General features: G+C 43.5%; 2 protein-coding genes across 2 annotated transcripts in view; one reads left to right on the top strand and one right to left on the bottom strand.

Annotated features, from left to right (window-relative positions):
- On the top strand, positions 1 to 13,016 carry npc1l1 (NPC1-like 1). The gene is made up of 21 exons (XM_074638552.1): positions 1 to 285; positions 2,386 to 2,547; positions 3,302 to 4,219; positions 4,404 to 4,697; positions 4,794 to 5,008; positions 5,107 to 5,207; positions 5,307 to 5,479; positions 5,625 to 5,753; positions 6,391 to 6,573; positions 6,658 to 6,772; positions 6,903 to 7,168; positions 7,294 to 7,383; positions 7,481 to 7,671; positions 9,381 to 9,508; positions 9,591 to 9,720; positions 9,801 to 9,856; positions 9,942 to 10,092; positions 10,215 to 10,446; positions 11,029 to 11,142; positions 11,274 to 11,436; positions 11,855 to 13,016. The coding sequence occupies exons 1-21, from the start codon at positions 244 to 246 to the stop codon at positions 12,082 to 12,084; spliced, it is 4,083 nt and encodes a 1,360-aa protein (XP_074494653.1). The 5' UTR covers positions 1 to 243; the 3' UTR covers positions 12,085 to 13,016.
- The window catches only part of LOC141769466 (rapamycin-insensitive companion of mTOR-like), a 23,091-nt gene continuing 16,141 nt past the window's right edge, over positions 13,017 to 19,966 (bottom strand). The window contains exons 31-37 of the mRNA XM_074638551.1: positions 18,737 to 19,829; positions 16,049 to 16,308; positions 15,749 to 15,955; positions 15,500 to 15,652; positions 15,102 to 15,225; positions 14,859 to 14,997; positions 13,017 to 14,756 (exon numbers count right to left, since the gene is read on the bottom strand). Of these exons, the coding sequence (XP_074494652.1) occupies positions 14,676 to 14,756; positions 14,859 to 14,997; positions 15,102 to 15,225; positions 15,500 to 15,652; positions 15,749 to 15,955; positions 16,049 to 16,308; positions 18,737 to 19,829 (2,057 nt within the window). The 3' untranslated portion in view covers positions 13,017 to 14,675. The remainder of the gene's footprint in view (positions 14,757 to 14,858; positions 14,998 to 15,101; positions 15,226 to 15,499; positions 15,653 to 15,748; positions 15,956 to 16,048; positions 16,309 to 18,736; positions 19,830 to 19,966) is intronic.

Genomic DNA, 19,966 nt, shown 5'->3' on the forward strand with positions numbered 1-19,966 from the left:
ATCAGACCAGATAAGAAAGGTGTGACATCACAGGAGTGGTGACACTGTACATGTCATGATGTTTCTCCTACTCCAACCCTCACACTGTCAGACGGACGGACAGACAATACGAGAGACTGTCTCTCACTCTCTTACTTTGTCTAATGTATATTACAATTGGGCAGCAGTGAATAACAAACACTCCATTACATACTGTGCCCGAGGACCCCGTCTCTTCTGTTGCTTGATCGACTCTCAGGAATCATGGTCCGCCTCGCAGCCCTGATCACTTTTCTGGCTTGTATGGTAAGATGATATGGTACATTTTCTTTGTTAAGGAACCTGTATCTGAGTTTTGTAACTCTAATCTGAACTCTGTACACTTGTTTCAGCCAACAGCATAATAACCTCACTGTGCTTTATTCTCCAGCGAGGGTATGATCTTTGACCAGGATTGAAAAGTAGAGGAATTCATGTTACTGCTTTTGTAATTTTAACACTTAAAAAAAATATATAATCACTTACAGATATAAGGAAGTGTTGTGATTAAACTGTAAAGACTGATCCAGATGTTGGTAATCACAAAAGGACTACAGTTAAACTTGTTTTTGGCAGTAAAGCAACATAAATGTCAAAGCAAAAGTGAAATTCCAGTGCTTTGTCACGTATTTGCATCCAAGGTTAGAGAAGTATTCATGCATTAGTAAGTGTTACGACCGGTAAACCCACAGAGCAAAAACAGGACGACTTGCAAAAATAGGTTTTGTACACAGGTGAGCAGTCAGATAAGGGCAACCAGAGCCGACAAGGATAAGGGAAAAACAGGCTGAGTTCAGAAAAACCAGGAACACTAACAGTATAAATGGCTGGGACGCTTGACTTGGGGGGACAAACACAAACTGGTACAGAGACAAGGAAACACCCAGACTACACCGGGAAGGTGAGGCTGATTACTGTAGAAACAGGTGAGGCTGATTAGGAGCAGGTGAGGCTAATTAGGTACAGGTGAGGATGATTAGTTGCAGGTGAAACCAATCAGGGAGGGGTCGGTAATCACACAGGTGGGAGACACACAAGGGCAGGAAGTGAAGTATTTGAAACGAGAGGAGAGTTAAGTTACACAAAATAAAATTGAAAGTAACACAGGAAATAATAACTGCATATTGTAGAAAATAAAACACATAACCCTAAGGAGCGGGACGAGACATGACAGTAAGTCTCTTAGATAAATGTCTCCTCAGATAAAACGTCTTCTGTGGTTGTTAGTTCAATGTATGGAAGATATTAAATGCCTAAATAAAAACAATACAATACACATTGTAATATGTAATTATTTTGTATGTATAGATACAATTTAATTATATAATATGTCACTTTATATGTGTGTTTATTTAGGTATTTCAAATCTTCCATACAAAATATACAAATAAAATCAATTTATTTATATTAAGTTATCTAATATATACTGGTGGGAATCTTTAAAAGATGACGTTCTTAAACATGTTTTCATTTCTTCCTAGTAAATAATTATGAAATTTACAGTTGAAGGGTCCAGGGATTTATTTGTAGTCTTTTTGGTTTTGGTTGATGTCACACCTGGATAAATGAACGCACTTTGTCATAATTTAGAAATTAAAATAGAATACATTTTACAAGAGTCTGCATTGTGTCTGGCTAACCAGTTTTTTGTTTTTTTTACTCAAGTTATGTATGTGTGTAATGTATTTATAGAGCATGATTGAACAATTGTCCAAATAGTCCTGTTACAAAGACGTAAAATAAATTGTATACATTAATGAATAGTTATGCGAACATACAAAAAAAATAAAGTAAACATACCAGGCTTTAGACGGATTTTAAAAATACTAATGGACCGGGAAGGTCTAACAGTGAAGGCCATATGACGGGTCCATTTTACTAGTATATAAAGTTTAGTTAAATATGGAAAGATAATAATTAAAGACTTACTTTAATATGAAAAAAAAGTATCAATTGTAATTGATTTTTGGATGTGGTTATCATCTTCTGTAGCCACGGATGTGGATTGTTGAACATGCAGCATATTTGAATTTGAACCTACTTGAACATTTTATTTGTCTTGCAAGGTGGCAGTAAGTAGCTGACGAGGCAGGAGACAGTAGCCATTACAGCCCTTAAGTCATGAGTCAAGTTATGACACACTAAACTTTTTATTCATTGTAATTATTATATTATTGTATTTATGTTGACTACAGTGTTCCTCAGTAAACGATATGGAGAAACATGCAAAGTAGTGCCAACAACTGTACATTATATACTTAAGAACTATGATATAGCATATAAAGAGTCTTCTTCTCCACTTACAGTATCTGCAGTGTTATGTGATTTTCCCTACTGTGATTATTTTTGACAACTCCTTCCGTGCAGGTGCTGTCAGAGGCCCAACATGAGCCGGGCTACTGCACTTTCTATGAGGAGTGTGGTCGTAACCCCTCGGTAGAAACACCTCTCCTCCCTCCTTTGGTCCCCTGTTTGAACTACAGCCCTGCCAGAGCCCTCACAGGGGAACATTACAAGAAACTCAAACAGGTCTGTAGATCCTTATCCCTAGCTCAGTGTTTAAGGGTGCTCTTTATGATATCCAGATCATTAATATAGCAGCAAACAACTATTTGCTATGTCAAGATATAGAGGAGTAATGTCTACCTGAGCAGAGAATGAAGTCTCTCTCCCTCTGTGTGTGTTGTAATCCGAGCTTCTCCATGCTTTGTTGACATAGCCGGGTGGGCGTGCCTTTTCGTGCATGTGAGCGTGCCCCACTGGCTAGCTCATGGCCGTCGCTCTGCATGGTTGCTGATAATGCTGTCACGACCGCGTAGCGTAGCACCCCCCCTCCGGCTCCCCCCCTAGATTTACACTGTTAGCTCTGTCAGCACTGTTGCTGTTATTTTCACAGTTAGCACTGTTAGCACTGTTAGCACTGTTAGCTGGCCGCCGGTGTTATGTCGATGTCTGATCCCCGTCGAAGAGTGTTAAAATGATAGCGCCCCCCTCGGAAGTTAGGATTAGGGATAAGGGTTGGTTCACATATCGATGAGGAAACAGTTTTTGACACAACACCGGATCAGCTGTCGCCATGTTGAGAGCCGTGCGGAGGCAATAGAAATGCTCCCAATCTCACATTTAGCACCTTTAAGTGAAGCAGAGATCAGACTGAATAAAGCATATGTTTATTCTTATGTTTGTCTATTCTTAAGAATTAATTTAAAAAGTATTCATTGGCAAGAAGTCAGCTTGTGTTTGAGTCCTCCAGTTTATAAAACAGCACCTGTTCTTGCTGCAGGTGTGTCCCATGTTGGACCGTGGAGAGGGCAACACGTTCGCCTGCTGCTCCTTAAAACAGCTGAAATCCCTGGATATGAGTCTGAGCCTGTCCAAGGCGGTGCTGATCCGCTGCCCCTCCTGCTCTGACAACTTTGCCCACCTGCATTGCATCAACACCTGCAGCCCCAGCCAGAGCCAGACAGTAAAAGTCACAAAGGTCATGAACATCACCAACATCCTTACGAACAAGACAAGGGAGGCCGTGGTAGCTTACCAGGCATTCCTCAGCACCACCTTCTCAGACGCCGCCTTCCAGTCATGCAAAAATGTCAGGATCCCCGCCACTGGAGGCTTCGCCATCGCCACCATGTGCGGTCGCTATGGCGCCAAGCTGTGCAACCCTCAACGCTGGTACGACTTCCAGGGAAACTCCGGTAACGGCCTGGCACCACTGGACATCGACTTCCGCCTGATAAAAAAGGGAGACACTGAGGGACTACCCAAGGGTGTGATTCCGTACAGTGGACATGCTCTGATGTGTAACGAGACCACACCATCCGGAGGTCAGGTCTGCTCCTGCCAGGACTGCCAAGAGTCGTGCCCGAGGGTGCCGCCTCCCCAACTGCCCCCCGGTCCCTTCAGACTATTGGGGACAGACGGCTTTCTCGTGATATCCGTCATCTTACTCTGTCTACTGTTATTTGCCTTCCTTTTCTACCTCTTCGTGTCTTACTTGGTGAGGTCTCAGAAAAGAGAGGATAAAGAGAAAAGGAAGAGAATGGGGAAAGGCAAAGACCAGAACAGTAATGATGTGACTCAGCGGGTTGTTGATCCGTCAGAGGTGACGTGCGTCGACAGGAACAGCATGGCTGCTCAAGCTTTCCTAAGCAAGGAGTTTCGACATTGGGGAACCTTCATGGCCACTTATCCTCTCACGGTTAGTTTCACCAAAGAATTTTTTTACCAGCAAAAGAATAATACATAATAGCAGACATTGATACAGACCTCTGCTTTGTTGTTTTACTTGAAAAGTCTAACTTTTGCTGAACAGCGGCTGTCATATGAAGGTTGTCATATGAAGAAGACATGTTTCAGTTGTTAAAATGTTATCTCCATTCAAGGTGCTCCTGTTGTCGGCTGTAGTCGTGGCTGTTTTCTCTGCTGGCCTCAAGGACATTGAGCTCACTACAGACCCAGTCGAGCTGTGGTCTGCTCCCAACAGCCGCGCCCGCCAGGAGAAAGACTTCCACGACTCACACTTCGACCCCTTCTTCAGGACGAACCAGCTGATCTTGACCGCGCCGGGCAGAAAAGGCCACATTTACGACTCTTCAGTGTTTGGACCACAGAACTTCAGCGGGATTATATCTAAAGATCTCGTCATTGAGCTCCTGGAGCTCCAGACACGAATCCAGGTAAAGAGCCCAGAATCAAAGTTGACGATCGACATTAAATGTTCACCATATGATTTTGACTTCTATTTGACTTTGCCCCTTCTATGCCATTTTTAGAACATTGAGTTCTGGTCAGAGGATCTGAATCGCACAGCGAGTCTGAAGGATGTGTGTTTCGCACCGCTGAACCCATCCGACCCTTCCCTGACGGACTGTGCAGTCAACAGTTTGACGCAGTACTTCCAGAACAGCCTGGAGAACATTAGCGCTGTGCTGAACACGACAAACCTGGAAGTGGTGGACTGGAGAGACCACTTGATCTACTGCCTCAAGTAAGGATTCATCAAATGGACTTTCAAAAAAAAACTTTGATCGATTTCTCAGGAACTTTAACATAACTTTTCCTTCTCTTCTCCCATCTCTTCTCAAGCTCTCCCCTGTCTTTTCAAGACATCACTGGTTTACGCATGAGCTGCATGGCTGATTACGGAGGTCCAGTCTTCTCCTTTCTGGCTGTGGGAGGCTACCAGAGTGAGTAGCTTTCAGCACCATCGTCTACGCGTGAAATATCTGCACAATGAACACAAAAAGGGGTGACTCACTTGAACATTATATGCTTGCTTTCCCCAGATGATGACTTTACCAATGCTGAGGCTCTCATCATGACCTTCTCCCTCAACAACTACGCTCGCAGCAACCCCAAGTTCAAAGTGGCTATGCAGTGGGAGACAGAGTTTCTTAAGATCGTCCAGGACTACCAGAAGAACCCGGCCGCCAAATTCACCTTTGCATACATGGCAGAGGTACAGTGAAATATGGAATCTGTCACAGCTTTTTCAAGAGGCGTGTTGAGTTAACTCCTCTTTCTTCTATCCCCTCACTATTTTAACTTTTAATCCTTTTCTTGTCTCTGGTCCGTCCCCCCCCCCCCCCACCCTCGGTCTACAGAGGTCCCTGGAAGATGAGATTAATCGGACAACAGCAGAGGACATCCCCATCTTCATGATCAGCTATGCTGTAATCTTTGTGTACATTGCTGTGGCACTGGGGGAGTACTCTTCATGGAAACGCATACTGGTAAGACTTCAGAGAGTAATGTCTACCTTTATTATAATGCAGTATTTCACATGACTCAGCTTTTTTTATCCACCTGCGGTTGGTCAGTCCAGTACTTTGGTCCAGACCATAGACTGTATATAAAGATGGACGACATGATGACTCCCCCAAAAGTGAAGCCAAAACATCTTGATCGCCCCCTGGTGGCTGGCTGCAGTATAGGTCATAAATCCCGCCCCCTCCATGTTAGCGGATGGGACATGGTCAAAGTCAAAGTACACATCGAATACATTTTTCCCAGAGATGGTTTCTGTCATTTTAAGTATCTCTTATCACGCTGATGTATGTTCAAGTGTTCCTTCTCTTGTAAAGCTGTTGCTACACAACATGTTGTTTTACTATAAAAAAACAGAGGTATACAACACATACCTGAGATAGGATAAGCCTCCCCAAGAAAGTAAAACTGACGAAACAGTACTTATCACATACATGATAAGGAGAGGCCGCATTAGTATGGCTACGTCAGCGCTTATCTCTACATAGGTTTATTGGCCATGAAGTGACAATGCAGAAGAGGTGATACAGTAAAAGATATGGTACAGAGAAAAGCATCACTGAATTGAATGTTCATCTGGATTCTCATCTCTGCGTCCTGCAGGTGGACTCCAAGTTTCTGGTGGGTCTGGGTGGGATCCTGGTGGTCGGCTGCTCTGTCCTGGCCTCCATGGGCTTGTACTCCTGGATCGGCATCCCCTCCTCGCTGGTCATTCTGCAGGTCGTACCTTTCCTGGTGCTCGCTGTCGGAGCTGACAACATCTTCATCTTTGTTCTGGAGTACCAGGTGTGTATACTCGCATGTATTTTGTGATTTTTGTAAGATATGCATCATCTTTAGTCATGTTAACCTACTCTTCCTTCCTCGCAGAGAGATGTGCGGAGGCCCGGAGAGAAGAGAGAGGAGCACATTGGTCGTGTCCTTGGAAACGTAGCTCCCAGCATGCTCCTGTGCAGTCTCTCCGAGTCTATCTGCTTCTTTCTAGGTAGGAACTTGTTTGCGAAAAATACATGAGCAAAGCAATACAATTCTGTGCACATACAGTGTCTAAGAAGCGACCATTATGTTTCTATACGATACATTAATCTGTAACTGTGTCTGCTCTGCTACCCAAGGTGCCCTGTCCACCATGCCAGCAGTGAAGTCCTTTGCTCTGTACGCTGCTCTAGCCGTGCTCATGGACTTCATCCTCCAGATGACAGCCTTCGTGGCGCTGCTGTCCCTGGATGCCCGGCGCCAAGACAACAACCGCTGTGAACTGCTCTGCTGCGTTACAGTGTCGACTCAGCCTCCCGACAAGCCAAACGAGGGCTTCCTGCTGCCCCTCATGAGGAAATACTACGCCCCTGTTCTACTGAACCGCTACACCAGGATCATAGTGGTAAAGCTACTCACCCTTAAGCTATAACACAAAACATCGACCTCTGGTGTACCTTTAATGTGAAATCCAAGATAAGCAGTGACATTCATACTTGTTAAATACATTCTGTCCTGTGTCCTCTTCAGATGGTGGTTTTCATCTTCATGTTCTGTGCATCCTTATTCTTCATGTTTAATGTGACCGTGGGTCTGGATCAGGAGCTGGCTATGCCTCGGGTCAGTAAGCACTGCAGTATATAAATATATATAAATTAACGCGTGCCCACTCCTCTTTCAATGTAACCTTACAAAGATGATTCTGTTTTTGGTGCAGGGCTCTTATATGCTGGACTATTTCCAGTACCTGTACAAATACTTTGAGGTTGGAGTCCCTGTTTACTTTGTAACAAAAGGGGGCTTCAACTTCACCACCGTGGCGGGCATGAATGCAACCTGCTCCAGCGTGGGCTGCGATCAGTTCTCGCTAACCCAGAAGATCCAGTACGCCACCAACCACCCTGAACTGTGAGTTTGTTAATTTTCATAATCTGGACAGGAGAAAGTATAAGGCCTTCAGACAAGTTGTGCACGTTTTACTAGACATGTGGCTGCTCAGCTAAACTCAGTGCAGGGTGGTTCTCTGCCTTTGTCCTTCACATTATTATTTATACACTGAGAGATCCTTGAACCTGCTGATATCATAGAAGCAACCTCTTACATACTTGCCAATCAGATCAGTTAATGATGAACTCGGTTACATGAACGCCTCATGAGCAGATAAAGGGTGCCTCTAACTGATCGGCATAGAGAGCAAACACCCAAAACATCCCCTTTAATTACTAGCTGTGTTCTATTCAAACCATTGTGTTATGGTTATGACCACCAGGATGATTAATAGGAGTATCCTAACATTTACAGTAAATAATTATATTACCTGTTGATCACTGTGACACATCAGACATGTCATTATGATAGTATCCCTATCAGCTAGGGGATAGTGACGGTTAGAGGGATTTTCTTTTACAACACACGTTTGTTTCCTGGAGATAAGAAGAATCATGGAGCAAATTTATCATTTGCATTATCAGTTACTTACTGATACCTGGCAAACAGCAAAGCTCTTCTCATAAAGGGGGATTTGTCAGGACGAAAAGTGAAAGATGTAAGACTAAAAAAACAATGATGCTGGATAAGAAAAGTATTAAATTGCAAATTTCCCCACTGTAGGACTAATAAAGGAACATCTTATCTTATCTTATCTTAAATTTACTGGAAGAGTTTAGTTTCCAAATGCTTGCTAAAATTAGCTCAAATGGTCTTCTGTGTGAGTTTCACTGTCAAAAGTTACAAGTATAGTTTGACATTTTGGGAAATACGCTTATTTGCTTTCTTGCCGAGACGAGAGTTAGATGTAAAGATCATATCTGTGCGTCTAGTTGCTTCCCCCTGTTTCTGGTCTTTAGAAAGTGGTATAAATCTTCTTATCTAACTGTCAAGAAAGTCAGCATGATAACGTTGTCACTGGGTGCATGCACAGCCTTACAGAGCCACTAGCATGACTGTAGACTGTTGAAAAGCTGTGCAAAGCAAGAGCATGTAATAAACGTATTTCCCAAAAGGTCAAATCATTCCTTTAAGGCTGATTCTATATTTTCATATTGTCAGTAAATCCCATGAAAAGGCCAAACTCAACAAGTCGGCTATTGTCTGTGTAGCCAAAGTATAGTAAAGCTTATTCCACTGTGCCATAGAGCTCCATTGTTGTCCAAAAACTAGCCTATTAAAGACACATCAATGAGTCTCTGATATTTTTCTTTGTGACAATTAACATGGGCATTGTATTTTCTTTTGAGTCTATCCCACACACACCATCCTGCTGCCGTAAATACTCATCAGAGCACCAAACCAAATGTGTGTGAATGCACGGCTGAAAATAGTTCCCGACAAATGCATTTACTCCTGTTGAGTAATATTCGCTAAAAAACAGTGCCCAGCTATTTTAGGAAATTACTGAGACTTCTAAAGAAACTAAACTATATATTTGTGACCTGTTTTTAAAGATTTACATCTCAGTCTCAGTAAGCATTAATGGACGGACTAACGCATTGTTGTTTTTGGTCTTTTCATGGGCTTTAATGACTATAGGAAAGATATAAAATATCACTAGTCCTATCCTTTAAGACAGACATTTATATTCCTGCCTTCCTGTAACCCACTGACGATGTGATCCGTAGATCCTACTTGGCTATTCCTGCTAACTCCTGGGTAGATGATTTCATTGACTGGCTGAACCCCGGATCCAGATGTTGCCGTCTGTACGCCTTCGGTCCAAACGCTGGAAAGTTCTGTCCTGCAAGCGAATGTGAGAATCACCACATTAACGCACATCCTTTAAGACATTATCCTTCTTTTATTAACACCTACTCCGCTCCATGTCTCAACAGCTGGTTTCCTCTGCCCCCGGAAGTGTATGGCGATTCCTGCAGACGGCGTCCTCAGGCCCACTGTGGAACAATTCAACCGCTTCCTCCCTGACTTCCTGGGTAACAGGCCCGACCTGCAGTGCCCCAAAGGGTGTGTATCATAGCGTGAACATACACACAAAAACATCACATGAAAACAACATTCTCACTACTTATTGTCTCTTTTAACAGCGGTCTTGGAGCCTATGACAAAGCTGTGGTGAAAGATAACAGTGGAGAAATTATAGGTAAAGTCATCTCAAATCATCAGTCAAAGATCTCTTTTAATAGTAACAGTACAGTAACTGAACCTTTTCCTCCCGGCGTTCACAGCCACTCGGTTCATGGCTTACCACACACCTTTAAGCAACTCTCAGGAGTTCACTGCTGCGCTGCAGAAGGCCAGAGAGCTGGCCCACAACATCACAATGGGGATGAGGGAAATACCAGGCACCTCACCTGACTTTGAAGTATTTCCTTACACGTATGTACTCCATATCATACTGGAACTATTCTTGCTCCTACAACTCTGTGAGCTCTTTTCATTATTTATATGCAGTCTGTTATCTCTGACCGTTATTTTTCCTCCCTCCTTCCTTCCTGCAGGGTGACTAATGTATTTTATGAGCAGTACCTGACCATTGTGCCAGAGGGCCTCTTCAACATCTCCTTGTGTCTGCTGCCGACCTTCATGGTGTGCTGCCTGCTGCTGGGCTTGGATCTGCGCTCCGGTCTGCTCAACCTAATCACCATAATCATGATCACCGTGGACACTGTTGGCATCATGACGCTGTGGGGCATCGATTACAACGCGGTGGCCCTCATCAATCTGGTCACGGTAAGAACACGTCTGTGACGGAGCTCCCTCCACCGATTTTTTACAAATGAAGTTTAGATGAGCACTACTCATCCTGTGAAGACAAGATGTATAATGTCTTCTGTTGCTCTAGAGGGAGCTTTTTAAAGTTGGAAAAAAAACACAACCCTGATGATGTCATGGTGATGTCATCAGGGTTATCTTGACTTGGGTTTAGAGGCTTTATAACAGAAAGCCTGCGTTCCAAACTGGAGGCGAGGAGTCTGAAAGATGTGGGTGCTCCTGCTTACTGAAAGATGCTATGGAGTTGCATTATGGGAAATGTAGGATGCAGCAGTTTTGGATATTTTAGCCTCTGATGCTCCAATTTTAACCGTTCTTTTTAAATCTTTATTCTCCTTTGAGTCCCCCAACTTTATGCAAGTGCAATACTAAATTGCTGGAATGTTCCTTTTATATTTTTTTCCCATGTCCTGTAGACAATCTGTGATGTAATACTTAGTTTTCAGTAGGGCAAGATGTTTACAATCCACATCATCACCACCATTAAACTCTATGGTCATTTCTTACTTTACTAATTTACATTCTCTGTGTTGTTTGCAGGCGGTGGGCATCTCTGTGGAGTTTGTGTCTCATATGACCAGATCCTTTGCACTCAGCACTAAGCCCACACATGTAGAAAGAGCTAAGGAGGCTACGGCCAACATGGGCAGCGCGGTAAGTGAAACTAAAAGGCAATCCAAAGCAGACATTTAAAGCAGGAATCTGAGAAATAAACATTCACAGTTGATTGTTTAAATGAACACACACGGTAAGAGCTGTTAAATATGTTTGTTTGTACCCTGCAGGTGTTTGCCGGCGTTGCTATGACCAACCTGCCAGGCATCCTTGTCCTGGCCTTTGCCAAAGCACAACTCATCCAGATCTTCTTCTTCCGATTAAACCTGGTCATTACGCTTTTGGGGATGGCTCATGGACTCATATTCCTCCCTGTGCTGCTCAGCTACTTTGGTATGTACTTTATAGGTGCTGGTTTATGTATGCAACAAAGAGGTTTAAAGAGTTATATTAAAACAGAATATATTGGTTTAGGAGACCAAATCGGCGAGGGCTGAAGCATTTAGACATCGGACATGAGGCTACCAGAATCAGGGACAGAGAGCCAGGATGTTCGTCCAAAAAGGGACTTTATTTAGATGAATTTCCCCTTCAAGATTATCAAATAGTGGGTTTTAGACACACTGGATGAAGGCAGGGGATGTTCTTCCTCCTCCCCTCCTGGTTATAGGAGCACTGATTGTGTGCAGATGGGCTTACCTGTGCCTAGTTGCCTCTAAACAGCACAGGTGAGCCTGTGGCTCCTCTCTGAGCTCATTAGGGTGATTGCAGACATGAAACAGTTTCTAACAACATTTTTGTATAATTTCAGGTCCTGGTGTGAATAAAGCAGTGCTGCTGCAGCTCCAGCAGGACAAAGCCAAGGAGCTGGAGCTGAGAAACAACATCAGACAAGTGTATGACAACATGAGCTTTGATTGCTATGACATAAAACAGGACACAGACTCAAACTCCGCAAAGGACCCAACAGACGCCAGCGGACCGTCACACATTATAGAGAAGCAACAGGAGGAGAAAGAGGAGAGAATAGACTGTTTCTGAGCATCAACAACAAAGCTTGTTTTTTAAGCTCTGATGAGTGAATACCTCTATAACAAACTGAAAAGTATGGACACAGGAAAGGACAGAGAGAGCAAACAAGGAGTCGAGTATTTGGCTCCGTATGGAAATCATTAACTTAACTATGTACCTCAATCAGAAATGGGCCGGTGGGACTGAAGACAACAACATGCAGCTGTGCAATATTTCTGAGCAATGCAAGAGTGGACTATTGTATCAAGCCTTTCCTGTCTGGACATGTGAAAAACTACACAAGCACTGAAGCTTTCTTGTTCAACTGTGGACAGGAAGTTGACCAATATTCTTGAATTAGTCAATTTGTATTTTTTTTGTATTGAATGTTAATATTTCACATTAGCACTGTTTTGACTGGTTTAAAGGAACACACACTCCAGCTTTTCATATTATTCAATAGCAGTATGGTGGCATTGCTGTAAAATGTGCAATCAGTGAAAAATATTAAATGTGTTTAAACATTTGGTATCATAATTTTACATAATTCTTTTTGTACCATAAATAACTTAAGGGTCTATGACTGAAAGTTTGTGTGTGTAATTAAATAAATTATGCAGATTTTAGTTTGTGGATGTTTTTATTTGTACCACCTGTTGTTTGCCCTTGCGGCATCCAATAAAGCCTTTAAGCTAATTCAGCGGTGGACACTTTAATGCAATTGTTTCTATTTATGTAATTATTAAAAGCATATTTCTTTTCCCCCTATTCGCTCCATTTTTTGTGACACAAAGTATTTGTTTGGTCATGAGAAATACTGTGTCCCAATATACATGTCAGAGGTTCTTCATTGTCATATCTGAAATAAAATACTTTTTTTTTTTTTTTTTAGACATGCCCAGTGTATGAGTAAATTCAGATATAAGTTACAAATGAAAAATAAATGAACAAAGTGTCAAACATTTTGGGTATTTCAAATTTTGTTTTATTAACAATGCATCCCTTTGATAGGATTGTATGTTTCTTTAGGTCATCAATGCCCCCAAAAACATACTGTACACATTATACAAGGGAAACCACGATTCAGGCAAAAAAAAAAAAAAGAAAGAAAAAAAAACTTTTTAAATTATAATACAGTCTTGAGGAAAAAATATAAATAACTTTTTTTTTCTTCTCTGGTTGAGCTCACTCTATGGTACAGACATATAATAAATAGATCGGATCTGAGATCACTCAGCTGATCTATGAATCATCTCTCTATGAGTCCATTTGTGTGTAGCAGCATTATAGCAAAAAACAAGCCAATGGAAACAGAGATCCCCCGTTTCCCTGGAAACCTTTTACAAATCCTTTAAGTCATCACACCGCCCCCCCCTCCGTCTCAGCCAATGACAGACAGTGATATTGCATTGTGGAAACAGATTCAGGGGGAATTTTATTCCTACAATGTAATGGCAGCATGTAATGGCAACCTATTATTTTTTTTTATAAGTTTTACAAGCAAGAAACACGTTTAAGGTGACGATACAACTTTGCCATGCTTGTTGCACATGCAGTGGAGGTGAAGCACAGAGGTAAGAAGGGATAGAGTCGGGTAGCTGCTGGGCTTATGCAGGTTTGTGAGCAGAGTTAGGTACTAAATCTGTAATGAATCATTCTACAGATAACTTGTACAATTGAGCATCTTTCCAAAAAGATCAACCCACCTCCTGAGGAGCTTACTATTAATGCGATGGCTGAAGAAAAACATTAAAAAGGTCCTAAGCGAGTAAAGGATGGCATAAACTAGCATTAAATTACATGCTATTCTCATCATGTACTGTGTAAGGGTGGCATATTATTATATAGTGCTTTAGAAAATACAATACTAGTGATGTTTGATTGTCTGAGATACAAGAAATAGAAAAAGTAATTGGCTGTCTGTGCTGACAAGAGGCTACAGGTTGTAGGAAGTGGTGAGGCAAAGAGAAGCAAAAGCACGTTATCTGGCTAGAACAGATCAGAAGTCGGGGTGGGATATGAACCGGGAAGGCTCCAGATACGTTTTTAAAAACAGCAGGACCCTTCTGTAGTGTTTTTGTTTCATAAAGGAGAAAAAGAACGCGGGGGTCTGAGGAATCACTGGGTAGACACAACAACATGCCTTATTCATTTCATTACAGAAAAACACCACCTCTGGAAAGAGAGAAAATGTTGATAGAATCTTTTTTTTTTTTTTTTTCTTTTAAACACAACGTGAGTCTTTGTCTTAATGATCCAACTTGTCCTTTAGCATTATGTCGATGTGTTATTGAGTGTTGCTCGAGATTGCCGACCCATCTGAAAACAGTATTTGGTTAAACTGCTCCCCCTTTTTCCTGTTAAAAAAAGTCTTAAACAGCATTAGGTGTGTCGGGTGAAATTTTGTTTACAGATACCGACATCCTTCGTTTTCCAATAGAGGCGAGCGACGACCGCCTCCTCCTTCTCCTTCCTTGGCTATTGGGCTCTGTTTTTAGCAACAGAAACATGCCAGGCGCCTCCCCAACTTTATATTTTTTCAGTCGTTTTTTTTTATTTTTCCATGTTTGTAGGGGGACAGGACCGGGGAGGCTGTGCGAGGAACACGAGGGGGAGGATGATCAGGATTCTGCAGGAGGGTCACCATCTTCTTCAACGGGTTTTGGTAGCTTCGTCAGGATTGCCTCGGCCTCCTCATACATCTGGGGGAAAAAAAAGGAAAGAGGAATGTAATGCATGGGATAGCAAAGACAAAGAGTTTCAGAAAATGTATGGGAACGGGGGGAGGAGAGATAATGTCTTACCGCCATGAATTGCACGTCCTGGAAGAGTTCCTGTATGAAACGCCTTGAGGTCAGGCGAAACATACAGTGGGCTAAGAGGTGGGAAACCTCGGAGTACAGGCAGATGTCGTCAAACGCGTAGGGAAACTTCTCCTTTATCCTGCAGGAAAAAGAGAAATTTAACAGGCCATGAAAAAGAAAAAAACTTCTGAAATTGAACATGCATCTCAAAAACTGTACATAGAATAAAGAGGGGAGCTTTACGTCAGTAGTCCCGTTTCGTGGCCTTTGGTTCCTACGGAGGAGCTGAGGTTGATGATGAGGCGGAGCACCTCCTTCCTAAGCAAGACTCGGCAGGCGGGGCCGTCTTCTGATATCGCCTTGCTGCCTATAAATATTCGACATTCACCACAATAAATACAAAATACAGCAGTACCACTGAGCAAAATACTTTTGTTGCGGAACTAATGTAATATTGAAATTTTGTTGTCATGACAAAACTGTGACAGTAAGAATGAAATACATTTTACAGCAGTTTCATTGAAACGATAAGGGAACAAAAAAAGTCATTTTACAAATGCAACGTGTATTTTGTTGTTGTGTAAAACATGAAATCCTGACACGGTCTTGGAAAAAACACACATGGTTACTCGTGGTCTTACCTATGACAATGTCAGCAGGTGTGGGCGTGCTACAGACCGAGCCTTGTGACACGGCGGCGTCGCTGCAGCCCGACACCCCAGAGAACTTGGACTGAGGCATCACCTCCAGCCGATGGCCGCTCTGCCCTCCCCATGACGGGAAGTCGACGAAGTCTGGGAGGAAAAAAAACGATTGTTATATTCTGCGCTGAGTTTAAAGTCATTCGAATGACCCATTGTATGTGTGTGTGTGTGTGTGTGTGGGCTCACCTGTCCGAGGGTGTGTGCTGTTGATCTGTGGCTGTGTGGGGTATCCGAGGACGCTGGCTCCTACACAGTAGAGGCAGTTTTCTTCGGTGTGTTCCTGCAGTCCCGTCTCGTCTAAACCTACCGTGTGGTTCTGGCTGTCACCTCGGTTCACAATCAGCTCGGAGATGCTGAACTGTTGCTTCAGTGCTGGGAGAGCAGGGCGATCGCCTGCAGAGGGGAAAAACCACAGTGAGCACAAACACCACAATCTTCTTTTTCTTCTTCACATTTCTGTGATTTCATTTAATAATTTAAAGTCACCATCTCCGTCGCCAAAGAGGAAGCGCTTCCGCTCTTCCGACGGCGGGCTGATTCTCTGCTGAAAGTAGGCCGAGTCTCTGATGTGGAACATGTCGTTGATGTCCATGGGCAGCGCTAGGCCGACATAGTCGTCGTTGCACCCGTAGGTGGCACTAGAGACCATGGAGCGCACTGAGGAGCAGCGGTGCAGAGTGCTTTGGTTGATGGGACTGAGTAGCTCCTCTTTATCCAGAGAGGCAAAGCTAAGAGCCTTCAGGAACCTAGGGAGGGCAAGAGGAGAGGCGCGTGAGAGGAACCGGGGGGAGAGACTGGGACAGAAAAAGGAACATGAGGAATAAATGTTGGATAAAAGCACAGAGACTTAGTGAGCAGAGAGTGAGAAGGAAGTTGGGTCACAATGGGCTCTAAAGCCCGACACACTGCAGCAGCTACAGGTAAACTCACAGTAGAGTGCATCCAAAGTGTGATATCACCGTCTTAAAAGCAAAGTACCTATTGGCATAGCTTTAAAATACACTAAAGCACCCAAGGATCAGTATTCTAAAGCTTCACACATAAAAAAAATACCCAATGAGAGTTTAAATGGAGGCAGAAACTCATTAGAAGAAAAAGAGGTTAGAGCTGGTCAGTATGACCTAATATTTTATACTACTACTAATTAACTGCATAGTTCTACTGGACAATAACAATATATATCAAAGTATGTAGGTTTGCAGCTCTAAGAGGAGGGAACAACCAATCTACATGGGACTTATTCACACTATGTGGGCTACAGGAGTCGAAGCAATGGCTAAACAACTGCAGGCATAGAGCTAGAGCAAGGACACATTTGTCTGGATTGGTGCTAGGAGATCCATCTCTACTGAGGACACTGGGTAGGTCCACCCACCGCGGTATGAATGTTCTGGACAGCCTGCGGTACGGCCCTACGACGTTGGGCTCTGGACAGGTGCCCCTCCTATCGGAGAGCCTGACAGACATAGAAGGTGCACGAAAAACACACTCACACCTGTCATTACCAACGTAGACAGAAGACAAAACCCCGCTACTTGCTACTTTATTAATATTTCGATTTATTTATTTTTAAAGAATTCTATCAAAAATTTGCTGGTTCAAGCTTCTAAAGGATTTGCTGCTTATCTCTGTTTCACATAATTGTTTAAACAAACAATTCAAACCATGGGCTCTGGGAAGTTGTGATACACATTTTTCATTATTTTCTCTCCTTTCATAGACCAAACCATCCATAGGTTAATCATGAAATTAATTCCCTGATCAAAGGCGGAGTCGGCGATTCTAATCCAATACACTTTTTGTCAAATTCGGCGATTATCTCCTCACGGTCTGCTGGTTGCCGTTCTGTGTCCAGTGTTCATACACAGCCCTTTTTCGACATACTATAATATTACTTTTTTTCGAGATACTATATCATGACTTTTTTAAAAATACTATACGATGACTTTTTTATGACTTTTTACGACATACTATATTATGACTAATATGACTTTTTTTTTTTACATACTATACCAAGACTTTTTTAGATATACTATATTATGAATTTTTTAGACATATTATACTATGACTTTTTTCAATATACTATAGTATGACTTTTTTCGACATAGTATATTATTACTTTTTTTATGACCTTTTTCGACATACTATGACTTATTTTTTTTTACTTTTTTCGACGTACTATACTATAACTTTTATGACTTTTTTTAGATTTGTTTTGGTGTTGAGTTCAAATATCAGTCTTTCTCCAGAATCACTGACTCCATCTTTAATTGATGAATTTTTCCTCAGATAAATTTCAATAGAAGGAGATTTAAATGCTCTGCAAGACTGTTAATCTATCACCTGCAATTTAAAGTTATTATCAATTAACTATTATGGGTAAAATAATAATAACTTAATATACAGTGAGAGTTAGGAGCTCATGTGCTTCCACTTAGACACTTTGGTGTCAGAGCTAGAGCCCATTCTCAAACACTCCTCACACTAGCGGACATGTTTCCCTATATTTGGTCCTGTCCGTCTACATTTCATCACCCATCTTTATTTGAACATGCATGAGCAATTTGACAATCAAAAAACATTTTATGCCATAGCAAACAGTACAGCCACATCTATATGGCACCTGTATCTACCTGTGTGCTATTTACACAGTATCTCTAAGAGGAGGGAACAACCAACAACTGACCAATCTACATGGGGCTTATTCACACTACGGGGCTACGGGGAGTCAAAGCAATGGCTAAACAACTGCAGGCAAAGAGCCGTAGTTGCTACTAAAGTAAAAGCAGCTAGGGCATAATGTCTAGATCTGTGCTAGAAGCTACATCTCTACTCTTCTCTAGGAGGACACTGGGTAGGTCCACCCACCGCGGTGCGAATGTTCTGGACACCCTGCGGTACGGATCTAAGACGTCGGGCTCCGGACAGGTACCCCTCCTATCTGATAGCCTGACAGACAGATAGAAGGTGTACAGGAAACACACTCAAACCTGTCATTGCCAAAGTAGACAGAAGACAAAAACCTACCCCAGGCACATAGCTGCTTAAGCTACAGTAGCACAAATGGAGACGATGAGTAAATCTTTTCATTAATGCAACAACAAACATACCCATGTAGACAAAAGAACAATAGATACAGATGCTTTCTGTCGTATCGTTCCTGTAGTGATTTACCTGCGAGGCGTTAATCTGGAGTCCAGGCTGCCGGTCTTCATGCAGATGGTGTCGGTGAACAGCACGTCTTTGGCTGGTGAAGCCAACGCTTCGCTGTGAGACAAAGACGGGTGTATCCTCTGCTGCTGCAGCCTCTTCAGCGTGGCGTAGCCCAGCGCGTCTCGCGGGCTGGTGTACATGAAGCTACAGTCGGCCAGGCTCTTGATGGTGGTCACCGAGGGAGACTTGAGAGACTGGGCTCGGCGGGGGAGAGTGTGCGAGGAGCCGGGCGGTACCAGAGAGACGGTGGAGGACTTCGACGTGGACATGTGGTTGGTCTGAGCCTGGGGCGTGAGAGAGGAGAGCGTTTTGACAGTCTTGGCTGACACCACTGTGTTGAGGCTCACACAGTCAGAGGAGTCCGGCTCGGGTTCGGGATTCTCGGGGTTTCCAACGGTCTCCCTGGAGGGGCTGGAGCTCATGGAGCTGATGCCGCTGGTTGTGGTGTCCGTGTTAAAGCTCTGGCTGCGGCTTTTAAACTGAGTACCTCCGCCGCCTCCTACCACATTGCCTCCACTAGACGAGGAGCCGCCGTCTCCCGCTAGACGCTCTCGGCTGCTCTGCTCCCTCTCCCGGCTGGGGTGCTCCACGACCCCGTGCCCTGCTAGACCACTTAGTCCGAGGCCTGAGCCTCCTCCCCTGGCCAGCCTGCCATCCACGAGCTGCTCCTCTGAGCCCTCCCTGGTCCCGACAAAGGACGTCTCCAGGCTGACTGTGGGACTCTTGGGCATTCCTCTGCCATTGAACACAGGGGTGAAGACGTCCTGGTTTGGGCTGTACACAGACGGCTCCGTCACCGTCCTGTTCCGCCTCATACTCCCCGTCTTGAGGTCAGTAGGGGTGCGAGAGCCCGATGGGTTCTTGGGGTCGCTGGTGGAGCGCAGCTTCTTGCTGGGGAGGGACAGGGAATTGAGGAAGCGAGTGCGAACGAAGCGTGTGGAGGCCAGGATGGTGAAGGGGCTGCGGTCCTTGACTGGTTTGGAGTGTAGATAGAAAGAGGGCTCGTCTGACTGGTCCACAATGTCACACTTGTCATCGTCCAGGATGTACATGTCTGAGAGCACAAGGAAGAACACAATAGGAGCATAAGGGGGCTAATCAGAAACACCTGATTACTATGATGGTGGAACATCATAAATACAACTAGTGGAGACTTTCCTGACTGTCTATAAATCCTGGCATAGACAAAGT

Source organism: Sebastes fasciatus, chromosome 6 (assembly GCF_043250625.1).
Source record: "Sebastes fasciatus isolate fSebFas1 chromosome 6, fSebFas1.pri, whole genome shotgun sequence".
Taxonomy (NCBI): Eukaryota; Metazoa; Chordata; class Actinopteri; order Perciformes; family Sebastidae; genus Sebastes; species Sebastes fasciatus.